Source organism: Lucilia sericata, unplaced genomic scaffold (assembly GCF_015586225.1).
Source record: "Lucilia sericata isolate MDLA Ls3-8-SP2 unplaced genomic scaffold, ASM1558622v1 Contig000256F_arrow, whole genome shotgun sequence".
NCBI classification, from domain to species: Eukaryota; Metazoa; Arthropoda; class Insecta; order Diptera; family Calliphoridae; genus Lucilia; species Lucilia sericata.
Genome location: NW_023994282.1, coordinates 283,903 through 303,427, shown reverse-complemented (window position 1 = coordinate 303,427; position 19,525 = coordinate 283,903). Strand labels below are relative to the sequence as shown.

The 19,525-nt window shown below is 29.5% G+C and overlaps 4 protein-coding genes across 4 annotated transcripts; 2 read left to right on the top strand and 2 right to left on the bottom strand.

Moving 5' to 3' along the window:
- Positions 1–1,609: 1,609 nt before the first annotated feature.
- LOC119602832 (glycine cleavage system H protein, mitochondrial) lies at positions 1,610–2,880 on the bottom strand. Its single transcript, XM_037954590.1, has 3 exons — positions 2,456–2,880; positions 1,988–2,263; positions 1,610–1,924 (listed from the first exon to the last, which is right to left on the bottom strand). Exons 1-3 carry the CDS (start codon positions 2,571–2,573, stop codon positions 1,827–1,829), a joined length of 492 nt encoding a protein of 163 aa, XP_037810518.1. The 5' UTR covers positions 2,574–2,880; the 3' UTR covers positions 1,610–1,826.
- Positions 2,881–6,373: 3,493 nt separating this feature from the next.
- LOC119602830 lies at positions 6,374–13,959 on the bottom strand. Its single transcript, XM_037954587.1, has 5 exons — positions 13,517–13,959; positions 11,370–11,649; positions 10,977–11,308; positions 6,990–7,075; positions 6,374–6,918 (listed from the first exon to the last, which is right to left on the bottom strand). The coding sequence occupies exons 1-5, from the start codon at positions 13,610–13,612 to the stop codon at positions 6,591–6,593; spliced, it is 1,122 nt and encodes a 373-aa protein (XP_037810515.1). The 5' UTR covers positions 13,613–13,959; the 3' UTR covers positions 6,374–6,590.
- Positions 13,960–15,840: 1,881 nt separating this feature from the next.
- LOC119602828 lies at positions 15,841–19,176 on the top strand. Its single transcript, XM_037954585.1, has 3 exons — positions 15,841–15,972; positions 16,748–17,158; positions 17,284–19,176. The coding sequence occupies exons 2-3, from the start codon at positions 16,759–16,761 to the stop codon at positions 19,059–19,061; spliced, it is 2,178 nt and encodes a 725-aa protein (XP_037810513.1). The 5' UTR covers positions 15,841–15,972; positions 16,748–16,758; the 3' UTR covers positions 19,062–19,176.
- LOC119602831 (tRNA 2'-phosphotransferase 1) lies at positions 15,979–16,712 on the top strand. Its single transcript, XM_037954589.1, has one exon. It carries the CDS (start codon positions 16,016–16,018, stop codon positions 16,658–16,660), a length of 645 nt encoding a protein of 214 aa, XP_037810517.1. The 5' UTR covers positions 15,979–16,015; the 3' UTR covers positions 16,661–16,712.
- Positions 19,177–19,525: the final 349 nt, after the last annotated feature.

Below are 19,525 nucleotides of genomic sequence, written 5' to 3'. Positions count from 1 at the left end.
TATCTATCTATCTATCTATCTATCTATCTATCTATCTATCTATCTATCTATCTATCTATCTATCTATCTATCTATCTATCTATCTATCTATCTATCTATCTATCTATCTATCTATCTATCTATCTATCTATCTATCTATCTATCTATCTATCTATCTATCTATCTATCTATCTATCTATCTATCTATCTATCTATCTATCTATCTATCTATCTATTATCTATCTATCTATCTATCTATCTATCTATCTATCTATCTATCTATCTATATATCTAGCTATCTATCTATCTAGCTATCTATCTATCTATCTATCTATCTATCTATCTATCTATCTATCTATCTATCTATCTATCTATCTATCAATCTATCTATCTATCTATCTATCTATCTATCTATCTATCTATCTATCTATCTATCTATCTATCTATCTATTACTATCTATCTATCTATCTATCTATCTATCTATCTATCTATCTATCTATCTATCTATCTATCTATCTATCTATCTATCTATCTATCTATCTATCTATCTATCTATCTATCTATCTATCTATCTATCTATCTATCTATCTATCTATCTATCTATCTATCTATCTATCTATCTATCTATCTATCTATCTATCTATCTATCTATCTATCTATCTATCTATCTATCTATCTATCTATCTATATATCTATCTATCTATCTATCTATCTATCTATCTATCTATCTATCTATCTATCTATCTATCTATCTATCTATCTATGTATCTATCTATCTATCTATGTATCTATCTATCTATCTATCTATCTATCTATCTATCTATCTATCATAGTTTACAAGTTTGGTAACACTGCTTTAAACTTGACAATGATATTTTCACTAATAGCAGCATACTTTTAGGATGGAAAATAAAACCCTTCTCGAATAATTTTTCATAGCGGAATTTGTGGTGGATTTATTATTTATTTACCACAATTTTATTCACCTAAAAATTGCAATTAATTTTTTATTCACTACAGTTTTCCTTAATTCACCATTTTTGGCAATACTTTTGATCTATGGAGTGTGGGTCCACCAGAGGCATATTACCATCGGTTTTTCTTCTTTTACTTGCAGACTGTCTCCACGCGATTTTTCTTTAATTCCTCTGAATGCTCGTTGTTTGAACTTTTCCTATAGAAAAGCAATTTTAACGAAAAATGTTTATGGGTATTACATATGTATAAAAAGTGGTTGTTATGTATTTGACAATGCCCACAAATCACATAACGAAAAATTTAAGTGATTTACCGGATTGTGGTCTAATAACTGGATTTAGATCTTTATGTTTGGATCCTTTTGTAATTTCCTAAAACGATTTACATATTTATTAAATTCAATTATCATATATTGTCGATATTATATGAACTTCGCAGGAATTTTCGGAATAAGATTTCCCTAATTTAAAAAAGTGATTTAATTTTTAATCTTAAATTATTTTGGCTGAATTTTATGATAGATTTATTGATAATAAACTGATTTTCTGTAAGAGTTATATGGGAAGCAAGATTTAGTGGTTAATAAGTGCAACTGTTCCAAAAAATCATCCTTTATGTTTTCATATAAATGAACTATATTTCTTCATAAAGTAGTTTTTTTTTATAATTTATTGTACATTAAAAATAATTTGTATTTATATTATAAAATAAAGGCAAAAAACAGTATTAATTCTTATATAACGTAAATCTATACTCATTGAGCACATAAGAGGGGGAGAGTGAGTTTTTTAAATCTTTTGAACTTTAAAAGCAACTTGTGAAAATGAGTTTTTAAAAAAATTAAAACAAAAACCAATAACAACACTAACTAATGATCGGCATTTTTAAGGAATTCGTTATACTGATCCTCTGTCATTAGTTTATCTAATTCAGCAGTGTTTGATAGCTTGATTTTGAAAAGCCAACCTAAAGAAAAGGAAGAACAATTAGTTTTATTTTTGAGAAATATCAATTAAGATTTAAATTTACCTTGATCATAACAATTGGTATTGATTAGGGAAGGAGTATCTTCTACGGCGGCGTTTTTCTCTGTTACTTCTCCACTGACTGGTGAGTACACTTCACTGGCAGCTTTAACACTTTCCAAAGCACCACATTCATCGTGTTGCTTTAGCACTGTTCCGGGATCGGGTAATTGGGCAAATACTACATCACCCAAAGCCTCTTGGGCATAAGTGGAAATGCCTACGGTGCCAGAGGTTCCCTCGAAGGACACCCATTCGTGTTTTTCGGTAAAACGACGTTCTATAAAATAAGCGATTTTTTTATTATTACAAATATGGCATCACATTGGTAATTAAAACAGTTTGAAGTGCTTTGCTTTAAACAGCTGTAGATTTTGCGGCATTTTTTTGTTGTTTCTTTTTCTTTTTTAAGACACTTATTGCGTAAAATAAGAATTTTTAGATTGCACTTTTATATTTTTCTTAGACTTACCTGCATTATAAATTGTACTTAAACTGAATTGTCTGAAATTTTGTACAGTTTTGGGGGCTTGTTTCAATAAGCAGGCACTTTGTTGCAAAACACGAGCAAATTTAATAACTGAAACCATTTTGTTGAATATTTTATTTAGGATTTATTTTTTTTAATTAAACTAATTTCCACTGTTGACGCACTCTCCCGTCTACGTTTGAAACACAAATGATGCTTTTCTTGGTCACTTAGCCACGGGGTAGTCGTTTTTTATATTTAAGGGTCTGTTATCAATATTTTTTACGAATTTTGTGTTGATCTCTAGGCGTCTGGGGTTATCGGGAAAATATTGAAACATGCGGTAATTCAAATCAAAGTTTTTTTGCTGAAAATTGTTTAATATTTTATAATTTTTGGCTTTTAAAGTTTTTTTCTATATAAAAATATACAACGATTAATGGTTATTTGATAATTGGTTATGTATTTTTTTATCAAGTGTCAAAAACATATGGCTGATGTTGTTATGTTAAAAGGTAAGATAAATGTCATTTAAGGCAAAAAAGCTTTCGGAGAAAAAATTTCTGCAAGGAAATCGTTTATTTTTAAGATTAACAAAAGGTGTAAACCGAAATATTACAAAGTTCTTTTACTCGATTGAAAAAGAGTTTTAAATTCGGCTTTCCAGGAGACGAACTTTCATTGAATGAACCCACGAACTAACTAACTAACTAACTAACTAACTAACTAACTAACTAACTAACTACTAACTAACTAACTAACTAACTAACTAATTAACTAACTAACTAACTAACTAACTAACTAACTAACTAACTAACTAACTAACTAACTAACTAACTAACTAACTAACTAACTAACTAACTAACTACAACTAACTAACTAACTACTAACTAACTACTAACTAACTAACTAACTAACTAACTAACTACTAACTAACTAACTAACTAACTAACTAACTAACTAACTAACTAACTAACTAACTAACTAACTAACTAACTACTAACTAACTAACTAACTAACTAACTAACTACTAACTAACTAACTAACTAACTAACTAACTAACTAACTAACTAACTAACTAACTAACTAACTAACTACTAACTAACTAACTAACTAACTAACTAACTAACTAACTAACTAACTAACTAACTAACTAACTAACTAACTAACTAACTAACTAACTAACTAACTAACTAACTAACTAACTAACTAACTAACTAACTAACTAACTAACTAACTAACTAACTAACTAACTAACTAACTAACTAACTAACTAACTAACTAACTAACTAACTAACTAACTAACTAACTAACTAACTAACTAACTAACTACTAACTAACTAACTAACTAACTAACTAACTAACTAACTAACTAACTAACTAACTAACTAACTAACTAACTAACTAACTAACTAACTAACTAACTAACTAACTAACTAACTAACTAACTAACTAACTAACTAACTAACTAACTAACTAACTAACTAACTAACTAACTAACTAACTAACTAACTAACTAACTAACTAACTAACTAACTAACTAACTAACTAACTAACTAACTAACTAACTAACTAACTAACTAACTAACTAACTAACTAACTAACTAACTAACTAACTAACTAACTAACTAACTAACTAACTAACTAACTAACTAACTAACTAACTACTAACTAACTAACTAACTAACTAACTAACTAACTAACTAACTAACTAACTAACTAACTAACTAACTAACTAACTACTAACTAACTAACTAACTAACTAACTAACTAACTAACTACTAACTAACTAACTAACTAACTAACTAACTAACTAACTAACTAACTAACTAACTAACTAACTAACTAACTAACTAACTAACTAACTAACTAACTAACTAACTACTAACTAACTAACTAACTAACTAACTAAACTACTAACTAACTAACTAACTAACTAACTAACTAACTACTAACTAACTACTACTAACTAACTAACTAACTAACTAACTAACTAACTAACTACTAACTAACTAACTAACTAACTAACTAACTACTAACTACTACTAACTAACTAACTAACTAACTAACTAACTAACTAACTACTAACTACTAACTAACTAACTAACTAACTAACTAACTAACTAACTACTAACTAACTAACTAACTAACTAACTAACTAACTAACTAACTAACTAACTAACTAACTAACTAACTAACTAACTAACTAACTAACTAACTACTAACTAACTAACTAACTAACTAACTAACTAACTAACTAACTAACTAACTAACTACTAACTAACTAACTAACTAACTAACTAACTAACTAACTAACTAACTAACTAACTAACTAACTACTAACTAACTAACTAACTAACTACTAACTAACTAACTAACTACTAACTAACTAACTAACTAACTAACTAACTAACTAACTAACTAACTAACTAACTAACTAACTAACTAACTAACTAACTAACTAACTAACTAACTAACTAACTAACTAACTAACTAACTAACTAACTAACTAACTAACTAACTAACTAACTAACTAACTAACTAACTAACTAACTACTAACTAACTAACTAACTAACTAACTACTAACTAACTAACTAACTAACTAACTAACTAACTAACTAACTAACTAACTAACTAACTACTAACTAACTACTAACTACTAACTACTAACTAACTAACTACTAACTACTAACTAACTAACTAACTAACTAACTACTAACTACTAACTAACTACTAACTACTAACTAACTAACTACTAACTAACTAACTACTAAACTAACTAACTAACTAACTAACTAACTAACTAACTAACTAACTAACTACTAACTAACTAACTAACTAACTAACTAACTAACTAACTAACTAACTAACTAACTAACTAACTAACTAACTAACTAACTACTAACTAACTAACTAACTAACTAACTAACTAACTAACTAACTAACTAACTAACTAACTAACTAACTAACTAACTACTACTAACTAACTAACTACTAACTAACTACTAACTAACTAACTAACTAACTAACTACTACTAACTACTAACTAACTAACTAACTAACTAACTACTAACTAACTAACTAACTAACTAACTACTAACTAACTAACTCCTAACTAACTAACTACTACTAACTAAAACTAACTAACTAACTAACTACACTAACTAACTACACTAACTAACTAACTAAACTGAACGAACTAACTAACTAACTAACTAACTAACTAACTAACTAACTAACTAACTAACTACTTACTACTAACTAACTAACTAACTAACTACTAACTAACTAACCTAACTAACTACCTAACTAACAAACTTACGAAGTTAGTTTGTTTTCAACGAAGGATCGATCTTTTGTTTTCAAATGTTTACAATTTGCTATACTAAATTTATCAGTGCCCTTGGTTTAACTTGCACTTCAGGAAAGGTATCCAATAACTACATACACTATAAATCATTTTACCGTAATTTTTTTAACAAATATGTTTAATTTTGTCCACCTCTCTATACAAACATTATTTCAATATTTACAATGGAAAACTCCGTTGAAAAATAAACAAATAAATAATTAATTACATATGTACATATGTATTTACGCAAATAAAAATATTTGTGATATGTATTAATCTATTGCGAATCTATAACGAACACATTAATTTAATAATAAAATAAATATTATTAAATTCAATAATAATAATAATAAGAAATTTCTATAAAAAAAGTTTATTTTTACGAAACGATTTTCCCGTTATGTGCAAAATAAAATGCTGAAACATCAACTTAGTGTTTTAACGAATGCTCGTTTTTCGTTATCATTTTCCTATAAAAACCAAAAAATAATAACAACATCATGCAAAAAAAATCGCTCTCTGCTGGGGTCCAAAACATGGCTATGGGATCGTATATAAAATAATCATCTTTCAAGTGCTAATGTTATCACTGTCTAGTGACACAAAATCATCATCGTTTTTTTTTTTTTCTTAATTTATACAGTATTTTAACAATTGTTTTTTTTTATTATTATTTATTTTTTGTTTAAAAAGCAACAATAAAATTAAAAGAAATAATTAAATATTAAAAAAAGAAAAAAAAAAACGCTCATACACTTAGAAGAATTAACCTCTAGCTATTCAAACTATTGATATCTTTGATTACGATTTGGATTTTGAGCGGCCCTTTGCATGGGTGGCGTATAGTCGGGTGCTGGGAAAGCGGCCACTACCATGGGTGAGTTTGGCTGTTGTGGTTGCTCCTGTACAGGCATCATAGATTCGGGCCTGGAGCGTGGTGGATATTGTTGGAAATTATCTAAATTACGGAAACGTCTTTCATGTAATTGAACATCGGTTGAAAGGCGTGCAGCACGAGCAATTATATCACGATTGATAACATTGACATTTTCGACGGTATTATTGTCCGGTTCAAAGCCTTCGTTGGCAAAGACTGTAGACAAGACACTGGGTCTAAAAAAATAAAAATATTTTTATTTACAAGTTAATAAAGAGCTTTTTGGAAAATACTTTCTTGAACTCACTTTTGTTCTTCTTCCTGATAGGCATTAATTGGTGGTCTAGTGGCCAATATATCATCGGATTCCTTGCGTGGCATAAATAGGTTGTTCTGAAAGTAAAACATTAATATTTTAAAATTTCTTTTTTTTTAATGTTTAAATTATTTTGTTAAGTGTTATTTCCTTTAAATCATCCGTTGTGGTCCAACATCATCTTTAAATTGATAATTCCAAAAAATGTTTAAAATAATTTTTTTCACGTTTTAATGATCAAAGGTTGTCTCTCCATGTCTATTTTATTTTTCTGTATATTATTGCTGTAGTGGACTTTTAGCATCACATGTTATGGCGAATTTATAAATTTAATTATTTATTTATTTAGTTGTTGATAGTTCTGAATATACCTATTTTACTATAGCATAGAATTTGGATTAAGAAGTTTTAAATACGCAGTAAATTTTTGTCCTTTTTAAAACGGGTTTAGATCTTACTACCACACTCCACTGGAACTATTCAGGGATATTTTGAACGAGATTTTATACCAAAATGTTGCAACTAGGGACCTTAAAGTGACTTTCGAAGAATCGATTTCTTGCCCTACTATATTTTTTGAAAAGTTTATTTAAAAATCGAATAATCAATTTTATAAATAAAAGAGGAATAAAGTCCGAATAATTTTAACAAAAATTCTTATGGATGGACATAGCTAAGATTTTTTTTTACGGGCGGACGTAGTTCTGGTTACAATTTGTAACCAGACTTTTTCCGACTTTTCGATTTTTTTCGACTATTTTTTTACTTTTTTCGAGTTTTTCCGACTATTTTAGAGTTTTTGACTTTTTTCCACTTTTTTAAAATATTCGACAATTTTTGACTTTTTTCGACTTTTTGACTTTTTTCGACTTTATTCGCCTTTTCGACTTTCAGACTTTTCGACTTTTATTAACAAAGTCGACTTTTCGACTTTTTTCACAGACGATAGTCGAGTTATCGACTTTTTGAACAAAATAGTCGACTTCGACTTTTTCCGACTTTGTTTTCGCTTATTCGACCGTCGATTTATAGAACCCCTAGTTACAAAATTAGAGATTGTTTTACGAGAAAAGTCGACTTTCGTAACATACCAAAGACGATTGTTGAACACATCCTCCAGATAACTACTCACGAAAACACGATCCATCGATCTATCTATACTAGCTAGCGTCTATCTACATCCATCTACCTATCTATCATCTACTATCTATCTATCTAGCCTATCTATCTACTATCCTCTATCGAGCACTATCTATCTATCACTATCGACACTATCTATCAGATCTATCTATCGAACTATCAGCTATCATGATCCTATCTATCTATCTAGCAGCGATCATCATCTACTATCTATCATCATCTATCGACTATCAATCTACTACTATCTATCAATCTCTCACAGCATCAACTATCGAAAGTCTTACTAGCTATCATCTATCTATCTATCTATCTATCTATCTATCTATCTATCTATCTCTATCTATCTATCTATCTATCTATATCTATCTATCTCTATCTATCTATCTATCTATCTATCTATCTATCTATCTATCTATCTATCTATCTATCTATCTATCTATATATCTATATATTTATTATCATATATCTATCTATCTATCTATCTATCTATCTATCTATCTATCTATCTATCTATCTATCTATCTATCTATCTATCTATCTATCTATCTATCTATCTATCTATCTATCTATTCTATCTATCTATCTATCTTATCTATCTATCTATCTATCATCTATCTATCTATCTATCTACTATCTATCTATCTATCTATCTATCTATCTATCTATCTATCTATCTATCTATCTATCTATCTCTATCTATCTATCTATCTATATATCTATCTATCTATCTATCTATCTATCTATCTATCTATCTATCTATCTATCTATCTATCTATCTATCTATCTATCTATCTATCTATCTATCTATCTATCTATCTATCTATCTATCTATCTATCTATCTATATCTATCTATCTATCTATCTATCTATCTATCTATCTATCTATCTATCTATCTATCTCTATCTATCTATCTATCTATCTATCTATCTCTACTATCTATCTATCTATCTATCTATCTATCTATCTATCTATCTATCTATCTATCTATCTATCTATCTATCTATCTATCTATCTATCTATCTATCTATCTATCTATCTATCTATCTATCTATCTATCTATCTATCTATCTATCTATCTATCTATCTATCTATCTATCTATCTATCTATCTATCTATCTATCTATCTATCTATCTATCTATCTATCTATCTATCTATCTATCTATCTATCTATCTATCTATCTATCTATCTATCTATCTATCTATCTATCTATCTATCTATCTCTATCTATCTATCTATCAATCTATCTATCTATCTATCTATCTATCTATCTATCTATCTATCTATCTATCTATCTATCTTCTATCTATCTATCTATCTATCATCTATCTATCTATCTATCTATCCTATCTATCTATCTATCTATCTATCTATCTAATCTATCTATCTATCTTGGTTTTTGCAAAAAACTTTAAACTAGAAAAAGTACTTAAAATGTATTGCTTATTAATTTCATTATCATAATGAGACTGCACTTTCTAAGAACATTAGACTCTTATGATTTCTGACCTGCCAAATTATGGGTGGACTCAACTTTAACAAATCGTATCAGAAAATTCTCAACATAATAGTACATTAGAACCGACGCCAACAACAAACCTAAAACATAGACAAACTAACAAAAAACTAATTATATAAATAGATTTTAATTTAGATTTCATTAATTTTTGGATTTTAATCATTATGACTTTGACCAACAACATACATACGCAAAATTTCTGTATATAGTATTTCTTATCAATTTTCTACACCCGCCAGCAAAAGAAAAATTAATAAAATAAAATTATTCCTAAAATATTTTATTGATATTAACTGATTAATGGTTCCAAAAACATCGTGGTAATAATTCAAATACACAAACAAACTTTTCTTATCAAAAAATTTAAGCAACCAAGTCCAATTTACGTAGAAATACGAAATATTCGATAGATATACTTAACAATAGAGTTTAAAGAATCAAGTGAGCAAAAAAAAAAGTACCTTAAAATTAATCATCAGTTATATATTTTTTTGTCATTGACTAGATAAAAAAATTTAATAATAATGATTTCGAAAAACAAAAGAACTGAAGACAATTCTTAAAGTCAAGTGGTAAACAAATACGTATTTTTTAAATATATATTTTATATTTTAAATTAAATATATATTTTAAATAAAAATATGACTAAATCGAATTCCTTTACAATATTTCATTGTTTGTATCCGGTATTACTTATTAATTTATTTTTATTCACAACTAACTCAATTATTATCAGGGTTATAGTGTAATAATTATGACGGAGTTAGAAAATATTTATGTTTATCTATTTCTACTAGAGTTATCAGAATTTATTTCGATTGAGGTTTTATATATTTATGGGTAAAATTAAAATTTTTAAAATAAAATTTTTATTAAGTTGCTAAAGCGGTTAATGTTGGAGTTAATTAGCCTTAAGAAATGTTATCTCGCCAGTAAAAAGATTTCCTCAGTATTATAGATAAAACAATTTTAGATTGCAAGAAGGGATATGTGCAGTTCTGGCCTATTACAGGTCTTTATATAGAGCTGGCCCAGTCGCTTTAATAGGGATATGTATTTATTCTGAGATCACCAGAACTTTTTAAAAGCTCTCTAATTTATAGTCTATGTTTGGTGTCTATTAGTTAATTCTCTTATCTATAAACATATTTGTGTATTTTTGAATTTTTCATAAATTCTTTAAAAAATATTTTTATTACTATTTAAAATAAATAAATGATATCATTAACCAAAAAATATAAACAAAGAAGTGATATCAAAATATGATATCACTAGTTCCTTTAAACCTCCATAAATATTCAAAAAGTATTCATACTCACCGCTCCATTGTTATCGTGACCAATCCATAAGGCACGCACAGCCAAATAAATCATAAAACAAACATTTACAATCCATAAAACGAAACCCTTAAACGATAAGATCAACATAGACATAGAGGCCACCATACCGGCCAATAATTGTGCAGCATCTGGATTAATAGCACCAGCATTAACGCTGCTTAAATTATAATCGTAGGCTTTGCGATTGAAACGACCATAGTCAATGCCGAAAATAATACCCAAAGCTAAATCCATAGCACAAATGCAGAATGTTACCAAAACCCAGGTCCATAAAACGCCGCTAACCACTCTAGGTTGATCTTGTTTGAGATCTGGAAATAAGAAATATTTAATAATGAATTAACTTCTTTCTTAACTTATGAAAATACTTACATGTCATTAATAGCACTGAGGCCAAAAGCCAACATACTGCTACTGCTAGATATACACTATCCCATATAACTATATCTTGTGGATTTAATACGGTTTTAACTTCCCTTAGCATATCATTATTGTATGGAGGTATATTATTGGCACAGGTACCCATAAAGTATAGCTCTAGAAATACCACTCGAAACAGACTGCCATAGTTAAAGGTGCCCTCAATACTAATGATACAGCTATATGATAAAATGCCGGTTAATGTTAAACCGATCCATATTAAGGACTGGACCTGTTAGAAAGAAAATAAACGTATTTGTGAGAACAAATTATAAATGTAAACTCAAACGACGGAAATCTTGAATAAAATGAACTTTAGCGCAAACTAGTCCATAGTGTATAAACTAGAACATTGACTAGTCAATATATTAGTCTTTATCTATTGAAAACGATAAAACAAAAATCGATACAATAGGTTCAATATTTGGCGAATCATTCAAATACTTCCAGTCGATAAATATAATTTAAAGAATAATTCGAAACTTAATTCTTTGAAGAACAACATTTTAAACAGAGTAAACTTTCAAGATATCGTGTCCTCCATTAAAGTTGCACTTTTCAGTTTCAAAAGTTTGAAACAACGCCATTTTTGCGAAGTAATGACAGCGCAGTACAACGTCGAAATCAATGCATGTAAGATACGAGGCGGCACTTACAGACGAGCGACTCTAATCTTCAGGCGGATTTTTCAGAACTGAACTAGAACTGAATTAGAACTGAACTAGAACTAAACTAGAACTGAACTACAACTGAACTAGAACTTAACTAGAACTGAACTAAGAACTGAACTAGAACTGACCTAGAACTGAACTAGAACTGAACTAGAACTGAACTAGAACTGAACTAGAACTGAACTAAGAAACTGAACTAGAACTGAACTAGAACTGAACTAGAACTGAACTAGAACTGAACTAGAACTGAACTAGAACTGAACTAGAACTGAAACTACTAGAACTGAACTAGAACTGAACTAGAACTGAACTAGAACTGAACTAGAACTGAACTAGAACTGAACTAGACCTAGAACTGAACTAGAACTGAACTAGAACTGAACTAGAACTGAACTAGAACTGAACTAGAACTGAACTAGAACTGAACTAGAGAACTGAACTAGAACTGAACTAGAACTGAACTAGAACTGAACTAGAACTGAACTAGAACTGAACTAGAACTGAACTAGAACTGAACTAGAACTGAACTAGAACTGAACTAGAACTGAACTAGAACTGAACTAGAACTGAACTAGAACTGAACTAGAACTGAACTAGAACTGAACTAGAACTGAACTAGAACTGAACTAGAAAGAATGTTAATGAAATATGTCCAGTAGACTGAGTATCTGAACATTGAACGACAATTCCAATTTAATCTTTAAAAGCCAGTTTTCATGTTAGTGCGATTTTCGAGTTAAAGATAAAACGACATTTAATAATTCATACTTTCGAAGCAGCTGCAAACAAAGGCATTCAAAAACAACATTCGAAGATTAATTTAATCGCTAATCGTTAACCACAAAATTGGCTCTTAAAGATCAGCAATTGAATTAAAATTAATCTATGAAAGTTGTTTTCGACTTCTTGATTATTTTGATTGGTTCAATATGTGTCGGTGGTTGGGGTAAGAAATGGCTTATTTTTTGACTGACAAACTCAAAAATAGCAAAAATTATAAACATTCGATTAAGTTTATTTTTAGATTTACTAAACTGATTATTAATCGGAGTTTGTTCATAAAACAAAAAACTGTAGCGGTTGTACATTTTCCGATCACCAAACCCTCTTTCAGGAGTAGTTAGTTCCAGTCTTCTCTACAATTTTAAGACAATGTTTACACAATTGTTTTTAGTCATATTTCTGTTCTATCTAATTAAAAAAAAAAAGTGAATCACACTGATTGAACGTTTTTAGCTTTTAAAAGAATACAAATTCACAACGATTAATTTGTTTTCTTTTTTTTTTTTATTCAATTGTAGTTATTATATCATTGTATTTTAATCAATATGTATTACATGCATATGTATATATGTATAAGATAAGATAGATAAGATTCACAAATAGATGAGGATCATTAAAATAACACAAAAGTATTTAACAACTTACCAAACCAAAACCGCCCGCCCAAAAACACCAGTTACGTAGACAATTGAAATTTTTCACATAACCCGCAGGATTGTAACCAAAACCACCGTTATGCATTTTGTTAGCGCTTTGTAAAAGCTTAATTAATTAAAGTTTAACTATTAAACAGGGTGGGGGTTTAACCTAATAACCCTGAGATAAATATTGCACTCTTTTGTTGTTGTTTTTATTAATATAGAATTTTATTCCGCTATATATTGTTTAGGTATTTACGCTTACAAAATGTTACGCTTTACTAAATCCAAATAATAAATGATAAAATTTACGAGTTTATTTAAATTTCAAAAAAATTCTTTCACTTCCATATAAAATAACCGGCCGCCAATGCTTTGAAAAGCTGAAAAAGAATCGTATTTCGTTGTTGTTCTAACCGTTTTACCACTCTCCCGGAGCTCTATCGTTTTCGTACTGATTAAATTAAAGTTTGGTTTTTTTCAATAAAATTCAAAAAAAAAACAAAAAAATTTAATTCTCGAAAAGAAAATTTGCTCTAGTTTACGCACCTGTGTTACCAAAACTCTTTGATAAATATTCTTTGTACTCAGTGCTTTTTTGGCACTACTTTCTCATTAGCAATTGGTTTTTGGTTCAGAGAGTAAAATTATAGAAAATACAATTGATAAATTATTGCTTCAAAAAATATATACATTGATAATTTATGGAACCTTCTTATCAGAACAGAAACCATATAACTTTGATAAACACCTTTAAAATTACGAGAGGTAGAAATATTTAGACTTTTTGTTTGTAACATAGAGAGTTATTTTGTTCTAAAGTTGTGGTTTTATAGTTAGTTAATTAGTTAGTTAGTTAGTTAGTTAGTTAGTTAGTTAGTTAGTTAGTTAGTTAGTTAGTTAGTTCGTTAGTTAGTCGTTAGTTAGTTAGTTAGTTAGTTCGTTAGTTCGTTGTTAGTTTTTAGTTAGTTCTTAGTTAGTTCGTTAGTTCGTTAGTTCGTTAGTTCGTTTTGTTAGTTCGTGTTCGTTAGTTAGTTTCGTTCTTTTAGTTCGTTCGTTCGTTCGTTAGTTCGTTCGTTCGTTTTCGTTCGTTTTCGTTCGTTCGTTGTTCGTTCGTTCGTTCGTTCGTTAGTTCGTTTCGTTCGTTCTTTCGTTCGTTCGTTTCGTTCGTTCGTTCGTTCGTTTCGTTCGTTCGTTCGTTCGTTCGTTCGTTCGTTCGTTCGTTCGTTCGTTCGTTCGTTCGTTTCGTTCGTTCGTTCGTTCGTTTCGTTCGTTCGTTCGTTCGTTCGTTCGTTCGTTCGTTTTGTTTGTTTGTTTGTTCGTTTGCTGTCGGCCTCCTCTTCCCTCCTTCCTCCTGCTTTTCCTCCCCCTGGCCCTCGTCCTGTCAACTTAACTGAAAGCTTTAATCACTTTACACCCTGTTTAACTAACAAATCAGGGAATTAAAATTTGTATAGGGAACTTTAGAATTCAATATTTACCACCATCTAACTATACGATTCTAATCAATTTTCCACATTTACATTGTTTTTGTTACTTCTCTATTATCAAAACTAACTAAAATATATTAACGAAAATTGTTCTGAGAGTCATTGTGTTTTAGTTAAAGTTCTAATCAATTATCAACTCTCTCCTTTCAATTTCACATGCAATTTGTAATTAACGCTAAAGTTTATTAATGTAATAAAAAAAATTATATAGAATATGCTTTAAAAAAATTAATTTTGTTAATGAAAATTCATAAAAAATGTGTCATGATTCTTTTTACTGTTGCTACTATTCGATACTACTAAAAGTACAAAAGAATATCTTATCTTTTGCTTATTTTCAACAATAAAAGAAAAGAGAGATTTTAATAATATTATTTGGTATTACAATTGGTAAATATGCATTTTTTTAATAATTTATAGCGATGTTTCTTTAAATGTTAAATTTTGTAAAAATTCCAATTTTTCAGTGGTGGATTTAGATAAAAAATTTACACCGAATTTTATCTTTTGAAATAGGACTGCAAAAATAGGGACTTGTACTTACCCAACAACTTACTTTTCAATTAAATACAAAATATGCTCCTTTTAGTCTTTTTTTATGAAATTACGACTGATTTTATTGTTGCTAACCATAATAATTTATGTTTTATTAATGTTTATATTAACGTTTGAATAACACTTTTTGTTAAATACTATTCTACTACATATCCATTTTTATTAGTTTATTGCTTAAAAATCGTTTATAAATGAATAATTTTTCGAATATAACGGTTCGTCGTTGAAAAGTACTAAAACTGTACAGTTTACCAAACCCTGCCCTCAGTGTTAACATCTTACAGTGAGTGTGTTTTGCAGCAAGAAGCAGCTAAAGTTTATGTTTGTGAAAATAATTGTTGAGATTTTTCAGTTGGCATATGTTTTTTTCATAAGAGAAATCAAATTTTATAACAAATAAACAGTTTAATTATAAAAAGTAAGTGTTAAAAACAAAAAATAAATAAAACTCTTTAAAGAAAATGTATAAAAAACAACATAAACCCAACAACAACATGACCACATTAAGTAAGAAACTTTCATGGCTATTGAGGCATGGTGCCATTAAAGAAGGTCTAAACATACAAGCCAATGGATTTATTAAAGTTAATGATATACTACAGCATCCGAATTATAGAAATTGCTATACATTGGAAGTGCTTCAAAAGTTGGTGGATAATGATGAGAAGCGGCGTTACTGCTTACGGTTTAATGAGGACAGTGGAGTTTATGAGATACGTGCCAATCAGGGTCACACTTTAAAAGAGGTTAAGGATGATAAGTGTCTTAAAGAGATTCTAAAAGCGGAAGAAGTGCCTTTAGCGGTTCACGGTACCTACCTAAGACATTGGCCGGATATAAAGCGTGAAGGTTTGAAGAGAATGTCACGCAATCATGTGCATTTTGCCACCTCAGATGCTAGAGCTAATAATATTAGTGGTTTTCGTAGTGATTGTCAAGTGTTGATCTATTTAAATGTAAAACGTGTTTTGGACTCCCAACAACTTAAACTCTATCGTTCGGATAATAATGTTGTACTCTGTAGTGGTTTGGAGGATGGTTCTATTCCTCCTATATATTTTGATAAAGTTATTGATCGACGCACAGGCCAACTAATGGATTTTTAATATTTCTCTACAAAATTTTGTTAAATAAAATTCTAATCACTTGTTATTTCTAAAAAAATCAAACTTAGTTTTTTCCTTAATTTACAGAATTCACACCGATGGCCAACGATAAGGAAGCTAATGCCATCAATTCGAAATGTAGTGTTTGTGGTGTAACATTTAACAATATACAAGAATGTCTGAAACATGAACTTATCAAACATAGTTTACACAAGAAAAACCATCCTCAAAATCGTATACAAAAAAGACTAAATGCTACTGCAAAATGCTTAAATGCCGAGGAGAAATTATCGCAACGTGTTCAGTTAAGGGAACAATTGAAAAAGTGCAAAAATGGTGAAGAATTGCACACGATTTTTGAGTTGTTTTGCATGAAAACCGATAGTTTGGGTTTAATATTCACGCGTATACAGACTTGTATGGAAAAGGAGTTGAGATCGGCTGGTATTGTGAGAATTTATCCATTCGGTTCGATAGCAAGTGGTTTGGCATTGAGAGGTAAGGCATTTTGTAGGGCATTTTCAAACAACTGTTTATTCCCTCCAACTTTTTCTAACTATTTTCTAAATCTTTCCTCTTTCTATCTTTCACTCTATTTTCATTTTGCCCCCTCCCACCATAAGACTGCGATATTGATATATATTTGGATGCCTCGCAAATGCATGTCTCGCCCAGACACAAATATTATAAAGAAAAAGAAGATCACGATTCGCAACAGCGTTTAGCCTTCAATCGCATTAACAATCTTCTACACCGCAGTCCACATTTCACCGATGTATTTGCCATACGTAGAGCCCGGGTACCCATAATAAAGTGTAAACATAAAGACACTGGCTTTAGTATCGATATAAATGTTTCGTGTCCCAGTAGTCGAGAGAATACACAGTTCATTTACGAATTAGTTAAAAGCGATGACAGAATACACGAGTTAATGTTGTTTCTTAAATTATGGGCCAAAAATGCACAAATCGTGGGAAGAGACACAATGACCAGTTATTGTCTAATAACACTGGTAATATTCTTTTTACAACAACCTTGGTTAAAGGAAAACCAAGCAATTAATGTAAAGAAAGATAAACGTATTTTAAAACCTATTAAAGAGCTGCAAGAGAATTGTCAATTTCATATGGTGCAGGGCATAAATTATGCCTATAATTTAAGAGACAAAGAAAATAAACCCACAATACCCACCGCTGTTACCACTTGGCAACTTATAAAAGAATTCTTTAACTTTTATAAGGAATTTAACTTCGAAGATCACGTAATTTCACCCTTTTACGGCAAATCTATAGAAAAAACTAATTTAACACCAGATATATGTGAAGAATATTATAAACAATTGAGAACCATTAGCCAATATTTGCAGGGCGAACAGGCCAATGATTTGCAAATCGATCGTTGTATGTGTGTACAGGATGCCTTTTGTCTCAATCAAAATACCGCCAAAAATATACTACCTCATAGTAAGCAATATATACAATTATGTCTACGGAATGCCCACAAAATATGTGAAAATCCTAATAATCTTAAACTGGCTGAAGTGTATGAACAGCTTTTATTTGAGACCATCAAAGTTAATGACAATCCAGTGAAAGTAACAAATGAAAACACCAAAACTGAGTTAATGAAAGATTTGAAAAATTTAACATTACCCATAACGGAAACAAAGACAGCAGATGCAAATAATAGTGAAGGCAAATTAATACACACCATCATACCCTCTAAAGCTGATATACGTACTCTAGCTGCCCATTATCCAGATCAGCCGGCCGGTGAGTCACTTTTGCGCTGTTGGTGTCAACATTATGTAGAGGCTATTGAAATCATTATGACCAAAATATATCGCATGGACATATCTCAAAAAGAACTACCCTCTCAACAAAAACAACAAAAACTCGATCAAGAAGTTAAAGACAAAGAACTTAATCAAGTTTGGCTTATTTCCTGTTCCATTGATTTATGGAGTAATCGCTGTTTTCAAAAAGCCGGACAAACTTCATTTATGAACTATCACTTGGAGCAAACTGAACGTTTGCATAATCTTCGAAGACAAGATCCTAAATTTTCGGTTACCCTAAATGGTATTTTAAAACTGAATACTTTACCAAATTATATGGGCATGGATTTAGAACTACATTTACCAGAAGGTACCCCCATAGCCAGTCTTAATAAGAAAAGTCCTTTGCGCAAATTTTTCAATGTTTTCAAAAATACTTTACAAAGTTGCAATTTTAAAGAGACTTTAAATATCAGTGGTATTGTAAGTGCTAAAACTATTACTGAAAATATAACACAACCAATACAAAATGCTGATGATGATGATACTGTAACTGCTAAAAAAGTGGAAGAATCTCTACAGACCACGCCATCTACGGAAGAAGCTATTGCTGATAATTTATAAAAAGGTAAACAAAATTTTTCATTTGTTTCTAATTAGTTTTAATTATAATTTTATGGAGTTTTATGGATTTGAAATTATTTAACTTACTTTATACTTAAATGTAAACATTTAAACCAATTTTAACGGAGTGTTAGTGTGTAAAATGAGTGAATTAATGTGCCTGTATAAATACAAAACAAATTTAAAATGCAATTCATTATTGTTCTTAATAAAGCAGCAAACATTTTGTAACATTTAGTAATTAATAACTAAATGTATAAAATTTTAAGACTATTGATGGTGGCCGTTCATGAGCTGGACTGAATTCAAAATGGCCCCTTTTAATTATTTTTGTACCCTTCACCTTCGTGAGAAGGTCATTCCGTTTGTAATTTCCATAGTACAATTTTCCGCCCCTATAAATTATTTATATTCCGAGTCCTTATAGATAGCAGAGTCGATTTGGCTATGTCCGTCTGTCTGTC